This window comes from Mus pahari, chromosome 2 (genome assembly GCF_900095145.1).
Source record: "Mus pahari chromosome 2, PAHARI_EIJ_v1.1, whole genome shotgun sequence".
In the NCBI taxonomy this organism is placed as follows: Eukaryota; Metazoa; Chordata; class Mammalia; order Rodentia; family Muridae; genus Mus; species Mus pahari.
Genome location: NC_034591.1, coordinates 112,150,599 through 112,159,333, shown reverse-complemented (window position 1 = coordinate 112,159,333; position 8,735 = coordinate 112,150,599). Strand labels below are relative to the sequence as shown.

The 8,735-nt window shown below is 42.2% G+C and overlaps 1 protein-coding gene and 1 pseudogene across 1 annotated transcript; one reads left to right on the top strand and one right to left on the bottom strand.

Moving 5' to 3' along the window:
* The window catches only part of LOC110316875, a 13,383-nt pseudogene extending 7,937 nt beyond the window's left edge, over positions 1-5,446 (bottom strand).
* A 1,565-nt stretch (positions 5,447-7,011) lies between these two features.
* On the top strand, positions 7,012-7,308 carry LOC110317292 (transcription elongation factor SPT4-A-like). The gene has a single exon (XM_021191721.1). The coding sequence runs from the start codon at positions 7,015-7,017 to the stop codon at positions 7,306-7,308; it is 294 nt and encodes a 97-aa protein (XP_021047380.1). The 5' UTR covers positions 7,012-7,014.
* Positions 7,309-8,735: the final 1,427 nt, after the last annotated feature.

The window sequence follows — 8,735 nt, the reverse complement described above, 5'->3', positions numbered from 1 at the left end:
AAAAAAAAAAAAAATCCCATACTAAGTTCCATAGAGGTTGCATCTGTTTCTATTTCCGCTGGAAGAGTATAATGGTCCTTCTTTTTCCACCGTCATGTAACACTTATTTTTATATGTTTTCTTGGTGATGGCTATTCAGACTAGGGTGAAATGGGTCTCAATGTAGTTTTGATGAGCATTTCCCTGATGGCTGAGGACAACAACTTTATTTTTCATATATTTATGAATATTTGTATTTCTTTCCAGGACTGTCTTTTTTAATTCATTTACCCATTTCATGAAGGATCACTTTTTGGTATAAAATTAATAATAATAATAATAATAATAATGATAATAATAATAATAATAATAATAATAGGCTGAAAAAGTGGCCCAGTAGTAAAGGGTACGTACTGCTCCTGCAGAAGATGCAAATTTGGTTCCCAGCACCCATAATCGGCATCTCACGACCACCTCTAACCCTCTGATGCCCTCTTCTGCCTGCATGGGCACCTGCACTCATGTACACATACCCTCATTCGCATCATTAAAGAACAAAATTAATCTTTCACAGATGAAATAGTATTATTAACATAAGCACCTCTTCAGTTAAAGTCCCTGGATTCCCGGGTTTCTGAGGAGAGAGAAGTTCACGAGCACACAGGAGCTCTTTCATAAAAGTAAGTGGGTCTGACAAAGACTGGCAGAGTGTCTCCCTGCCAGAGCAGCTGTGCACCGGCTGCGGCAGAGATGCTCAGCCTGGCGAGCACTCTCTGCCCTGCTCAGCTTCTCTGGGGGACAGCCATCGAATCTCCAAGAAGACACCATCCATCATTAGCCACGGGTCAAAATTTCCAGCGAGGCTGGAGGAAACATTTTGATTAATTCCTGCACGGTGACCTGGGCTGGGACGTGTGATGGGGATGAGGTAAGCGATCATTGTTTTAATAACCTTGGTCACTTCCCTTCTTCTAGGTCTTATCACAAACTCTAAATTTATTCCACACTAGTAAAACTGGGTCTAGATATGTTATTATGATTGAGGTTCTGTCTCCTAGGAACCATCGTGGAAGGAAGGATACTTGAGCCGCTGATACATAGTACAATTTGGGTTTATCCAGCTTGATTCTTCTCCCCCTGAGAACTGAAATAAAACTGATTTCATTTGTCTTGAATAATGAAGAAAAGAAGGACATCTAGCAGACTTCAATAGGCTCCAAGTACTCAATAGATCCTTATCTAAACAGTCGCGAGATCATGGTGGCAGATACAAGAAGATAAGTTAGAACTCTTGATGAAATTATTTACCAGCCCAGAAGATTCGCGAGAGGCTTGGAAACTTCCTGGGCTAAGTTGAATAGAGCAACGAATCTCTCGAGCAGCAGCAGCATAAACCCTTTAGTGTATGAGGCTAAGCCAAGCAACATGAATCCTAAACGGCTTGTGTCAATGTGTAACAATGGTTGATATAGGGCTGGACAATGCAAGCACGGGGACCTGGCTTTGATTCCCAGAACACACAGAAAAACTAGGCTCAGTAGCATGTGATTATAGCCTGAGCACTGGGGGGGGGGGGGGGAGAGGAGGATCCCTGGGGTTTTCTAGACAGCTAGTCTAGTTGTACCAGTGCACTTACACACGCATGCACACACGAGTGTGCATGCACGCACACAGAGAGGACAGTGTAAGAACCATGCCATTATTCAATGAGCAAGGCTCTTCCTTCAGTGCTATTTGTTCCCCCAAGTTAGTCTAACCTGGTAAAAACCAGCAGAAAATATGCACGAGGGGAATTTTTTCCAAATTTGAGCTGTCAGGCCTAAGGAAGAGCTAAGACATTGTCATAAAGCAGCCTGGGGAGATGTGACAACCAAGTGTAAGGTTGTGCCTGGACTGCATCCAGAACAGAACAGGAAGTAGAGGAAAAGCTGGAGAAATCAAAGTGAAGTCAAGGCTTAATAGGAAGCAATGCGCCTGCACAGGTTTAATAGCCAGCCAAGAGCCTGCGCAGGTTTCTTACTCTGGCACGTATTCCTGAGCAATAGTGGGTAACTGGGAGGTTTGGTGATGTGCACATGGGGCTCTCCCCACTATGTTTTTTTTCCTGCAGTTTTCCAGCAATTCAAAAACTATTCTGAAGTTAACAGGCTTAGCTGGAGCTGGTATGAGCGCCATGAGTTGTCATACTCCTGAACTCTGGAGATGGACTCCCAGTCATTAGTGAAAACTGGTACCATGTGCCGTGACACTTGGTCTGTTGGTTTTTATATTCACTTTTTTTCCTTTTTACTAATACGATATGTTTATATCCACAAGTTTGTTGAAAGTAACAACTGTGCTGTTCTATCTGGGAATACATTTGGGCATGCTAGTAAGGGAAGACAAACTTGTCCATGCTAGGCAAAAAAAAAAAAAAAAAAAAAAAAGTTGTATTTCTAGTGCCTGAATTTAATTCTCTTAAGCAAATAAAGCAATGACTCTCTGAAGGTCCTGGACCTATCTGTAAGAAATGTCTCTAAAGAAGGGTATTATGAGGCTGGAGAGATGACTCAGAGGTTGAGAGCATGGACTGCTCTTCCAAATGACCTGAGTTCAATTCCCAACAACCACATGGTGGCTCACAAACATCTATAATGGGATCTGGTGCCCTCTTCTGGCATGCAAGCACATATGCAGGCAGAACACTATACATGATAGATAGATACATGGATACATAGATAGATAGATAGATAGATAGATAGATAGATAGATAGATAGATAGATAGATAGATTTTTAAAATAACATTACCCTCAATGCTCTTAAGAATGTGAACATCCATCTACTTCTCAGTCTAAGAGGGAAACAAAAATCCCTCTCTCCAGGTATTTATAGAATCCATATTCTCATCAGCTCAAGCTTTTACCAAAAAGGAGAAGAAAAACGACAGCTACCACCTTCTATTTTCTTATTACAGCACTAAAAATTCCCTAGCACGAAAAAAGAAGAATGATGTGCTTGTTTAGAATGAGTGAAGAACATATTGCTTCAGAGAAAAGCACGAGTCTATTCAGAAATAGCCCTGCGTGTGTGTAACTGCAAACCATTTTGCAGAGTAGCCCCAGTAACAGAATAAGGACCCATGCATAGTGGGAATTCCTACACTCTGCACTCAACGCTTCTTCCCAACTTTCATGTGAAAGAAACGGGTGCATGGGCTGCCTCTACTTTTAAACCTCTGAGTACTTAATTTCCTAAGTCTAGAGCAACCAATGTCTTTCCACTCTAAGGCAAGATTGGCATCCACCTGCTGATCCAACCAACCTTGACCACTACCAAGGCAAGAGACTCAATGAGGTCACTCAGTGTGTGGGGAATCCTTTGTGCCAGGGAAAGGACACACCCAGGAGAGCTGGGAAACAGGGGAGGGGTATTTTGATGTTACAGAGAAGGCAGAAGCGCAAATGGAGAATTAAGGAGAAGAGGCTCTGACAAGAGACAGACTGGTTGATTCGGAGAGTCAGCCACAGAGCAGGTAACGGGGCCTTCGTAAGTCCCAGGACAAGTACAAACTGTGTTCCCAGTTGATGTGTGCAGAAATGAATTCTAAGTTCTCCCGACCCCAAATCCTTTCACTGTGTCTAGGTTAAATGGAAAAGTCAATCGATACTAACAAAATTTTAGCTGTAAAGGAACTGCTTTGGAGGTGGGAGATGTTAGAAAGCTGTCCTATCTAGAAGTATGAGGGCTTGAATTCAGATTCCCAGCACCTACACAAGTGCCAGACAGGCATGGCAGCCAACCTGTGAGCCTAGCACTTGAGAAATGGAGACAGGGAATCCCCACAGCACACTAGCTGTCTTAGCCTTGCCAGAACTGGCAAGCTCCAGGGGTTCAAGTGAGAGACCTTAACTCAGTATATAAGGTTGAGAGTGAGCAAAGATATCGAACATCAGCCTCTGGTCTCCACATGCACAGCACACACACACACACACACACACACACACACACACACGTACACCTGCTCCCACACATGTTCCCACAGACATACAAACATGTACACACAGACACAGCATGTACAGAAAGATAATAAAGATGAACTATTCATGTTGAAAGTAAGTTTTAGTGAACATGAATGTATGAAGCAACCCAGAAGATATACGTTCTGGATTGTGGCTATCGTCACTTCTCAGGACATACACACCCTAAACTGTAACTTTGGCAAGAAGTCCTCTTTCCTTCTGTGTCCAAGATAAAAGAATAGATAGAATATCACACAGGTCTAAAATTAAGGGCCATAAGTCCATCTAACAAGCTGCTATCGTACTTGGGCAAACATGTTTTCATTGTGTAAAAATACATGTATGCAAAGGTTTTTCCCTGTGTTACTTGTTATCAGGTCAAAGGCAACGGAATTTAATTTTTATCTTCTATACTAGGTATTAAAATAGCAATACATAAATAAGCAAGGTTATGATGAAAACTCTTGCTATTATAGACTTCTGATAAAAAAGTTTTTCCAGCCATCTTGTTACCAAAATTACTAATTCCAATATTATAGTTATAATTTTTATTTATTTTATATTCTACTTGCAGTAATAAGGTGATTGATTTTTAAAATGATATCTTATAGTCTTCAGTATGCTCACATTTTAATGTATATCATCAAGAATGCAAATTAAATTCAGTGATAAATATTGACCTTACAATCATTGTTTCTCAAAAAGTTATTTTTCTTACTTACCCAGATACAGTTGTCAAAATTAAAGTCAAAACTACTGATTATAATTATAAATTATAACTCAAAATATGTCCATTTTCATAATTAATCACCTTGTCTACATTTATAAAGAATGGTCCTCTCTTCCACACCAGGCTCCTTGCCTATGCTGTTGCTGATGTAGACCATCAGTGATCTCGTCCACATGCAGCATGTGTAACAGCGACTGATGAGCATGTATGTTTGATATTAATATGGGCAAATTTAACCTTAGAAACTACTTCTCAGCACTACGGTGATGTGAACCCCATGCTAACTTGCGGATGTTTCCGGGTCAGAAATTGGAAACCGAAGACAATCAAGAAAACAAGTATCCACTCCATCTGGAAGATGACTTTATTATGTAAGGATCCAGCCCACGGTTACTATCGAGAAAGTTAAAAAGTCACTCTGACTCTGTCCCAAGCTTTTCTAGCTCTTAGAATCTTCCTTCCCTCTATACTAGTCTGTCTCCTCTATCTATAGCTGCACAAGCCTATACCCTTTAGAAATGATCACCTGCTGGTTGAGTAGATGGGAGAGAGGATGGTGATTGTATAAAAAGGTGTGGGAGGCTGGACTCCAATTGATAGAAGATCCACATGGTCTTAAAAATGTCTTTTGGTATTTTGATGTGGGCCATTACAAACATGAGAGTCTCAGGATTAGAACACTGCTCATTCAAATATAATCCTAACTGGCTTTTCTTAATGATCTTACTGGCCAATCATGGTTGCTCAAAACTTGTATCATGTATCACAAAATCAATTACAATACATCTTTCTGCCATAACTGGAGGGATTATATCAGAACCACAGCTTTCAATTCATAAAATAATTCTGAGGTCCAAAGTTAGTCTGTTGAAGCAAGGAAGACAGAGTGAATATCATAGTATACTTATTCTCCATCCAGTTCAACAGTACAGAAAGGATAAGTATCAAAGATAGTGAAACAGCAGCCAGCTATTGGATGGAACACAGGGTCCCCAATGGAGGAGCTAGAGAAAGTACCCAAGGAGCTGAAGGGGGCTGCAACAATCTAGGTGGAACAACAATATGAACTAACCAGTACCCCCTGAGCTTGTGTCTCTAGCTGCATATGTAGCAGAAGATGGCCTAATCGGCCATCACTGGGAAGAGAGGCCCCTTGGTCTTGCAAACTTTATATGACCCAGCACCAGGGAACGCCTGGGCCAAGTAGTGGGAGTGGGTGGGTAGGGGAGCAGGGGCGGGGGGGGTGTATAGGGAACTTTTGGTATAGCATTTGAAATGTAAATAAAGAAAATAATAAAAAAATTAATAATAATAAACCATAATAATTTAGATTTAAAAAAAAGATAGTGAAACAGGGCTGATGAGATGGCTCAGTGGGTAAGAGTACTGCCTGTTCTTTCAAAGGTCCTGGGTTCAAATCCCAGCAACCATGGTGACACACAACCACCTGTAATGAGATCTGATGCCCTCTTCTGGTGTGTCAGAAGACAGCTACAATGTACTTATGTATAATAATAAATAAATCTTTAAAAAAAAAAAAAGATAGTGAAACAGTCCGTTAGTGATAAGTGGCATTCGTATCCAAGTTGAGATAGCTAGTCGTTGCAGACCATTTTTCCTCTTGCCCAAACACTTAAGAAGATTGTAATTATGTGTGTAATTATGGATGGGTAGATGAATGGCAGCAACAAAGGTACTAAAGGTCAATCAGCAAAGTTAAAAGAAACAACAAAAGAATAAAACAGAAAAAATGCCCCAATTCCCAGCCTGGCTCTCCTCTCCCTTCAAAGGCAGGCCAGCCTGTCTGAGGACTGATGTCTCATGACATTGTAGGTAGAGTCTTACAGCTGGTGAAACCAGAGCAAAGTGCCACTGAGTTGAATTTCAGATTGTCCCTAAGAATAGAGAAGACGTTCAGTGACCAGTGGGAGTGAAAGTGCAGGCATTCTGTATCTTTCCCAGAAGAAAGTCTTGGTGCTCACTCCCATGCTTTGAACCCAGGTTGTCCCTGTAGCCAACTGTAAGTGGGCTGCAGCTGTAAGCTTCTTAACTTTGCAGTCTAGCGTCTCTCGTTTTCTCAGAGGTCCCCAGGATGCTGCATACTTGAGCTTTTGCTTCTGTGTGTTATGTTCCAAAAGCCTCCAGGACAGCAAACTACTGAGATTTGAGAAATCTTCCTTTTTAATACTAATACTATAGGCCTGGCATCTGGGGGGGAAAAAGTCACACTGATGAAAATATTGTCAATGTTTACTTCCTGCGGCTGTGGAGCCTGTGTTGCGGTATTGGTGAGGACGGCCCTGGAGATGGTACCAAAGTACCTGCGGCATCTGCTGGCTTGTTTGCTGTGCTCGTTAGTCAAGACTATAGACCAGTTTGAATATGATGGGTGTGACAATTGCAATGCATACCTACAAATGAAGGGCAACAGAGAGATGGTTTATGACTGCACCAGCTCTTCATTTGATGAAATCATTGTGATGATGAGTCCAGAGGACAGCTGGGTCTCCAAGTGGCAGCGCATCAGTAACTTTAAGTCAGGGGTGTATGCTGTGTCCGTCACTGGTTGCCTGCCCCAAGGAATCATGCTGAAAAGTTGAGGAGTTGCCTACAAATCCAGAGCCACAGCAATAAAGACCTAGATAGGTGCAGGCCATAGCATCTTGTTCTTTACTTCTGTTCTTGTTTTCTTGTGGAACTAAACAGGTGGGACCCCCAAAACTCCCCGCCCTCCATCTCAGAATCAGCAGACTCCATGAAAGCAGCACACCCGGCCTTACATCATCTCACTCTCTCTGACCACTGGTGAAGTGGGAGTGTCTGGGCAGATTCTCAGAGGCTGTATCAGGACAAGATGCTGATTTCCCACCTCTGTTCAGGGTTTTGCCTTTGTCTATGTGCAGGACTTTGGTTTAAATGCCAATAAAATGAACCTTTGAGGCATTAAAAAAAGAAAGAAACAAACAAAGAAAAAAGGAAACATTGTGTGTTTGAATGCAGACATGTAGGTCAGTGCAACCATGTCTTGTGTGGCTTCTGTTTCCTGCTGAAGCACAGGTCTTCACACTGAGCCTGTTGTGATGAACCTTCCTATACATATCCACTTATTTTGAAGACCTCAAGAGCCCTGAATACTTGTGTGGACCAGAATTTCCAATTTTTAGACTCGCAATTAACCCACTGTTAAAACACAAACACACACACACAAAAACTAGGACTCTCTACATTATGGGTTCTCAAGCCAGACATGGGAAAGTAGAGTCTTGCCCATACCCTGAACAGCTCTCAGAGAACTTGGCAGGAGTGGGGCCACTCCCTACCCAAATCAGGCTTGGATCTAGTCAATTCACCTCAGATAAAGGTTGTGTCATGATAAAGCCAGTTAGGTTTCTGTTTCCCCACCAGAGAACTGGCTTCTCAGAAATCATTTGACCTACAGTCTGCTAATCTACTTGACATCCTTGGAAGGCCACTGCCCTCACTGCGGAACTTTGTCCCTTGTCCTTTTTTTTTTTCCCTCCCCTCCCTCCTGACATGAGCTCTATAAGCTAACCCTGCTATTTCAATGAACAAGCTGTCCTCTGAAACCGTGTCCCTGGTTGGTCATATGAGCTGCACTGACCACCGCCTGAAACCCTGTTCCCCAGCTCCTCCACATCCTGAGAACACCACTGCACATGGGCAGGGGACCCACACTAGATACCCATTTGTGCATATTTCTTTCACACCTTCAACAAGAGAGAGATGTTGAGGATCTTATCCAACATGGTGAACCCCAAACTGAGACCCTGATGACTTCATACTTCATGGCTTTCTTTGGCTCTGGTGGAGTGAGATCCATTCAGATGACAGAAAGACAGTGAGATATGACTTCTTTGGAGGCAGACAGGAGAGAAGCCTAAGATGCTGGAGTTTGTAAAGAGAATTCAGGCAGCCTGGGGAAATGACTGCTTGGAAATAGAGTATAGACACTACGACAAGACTGCCATAGCTAAAATCCCACTTCAACCAGTAAATAACCCTCTGA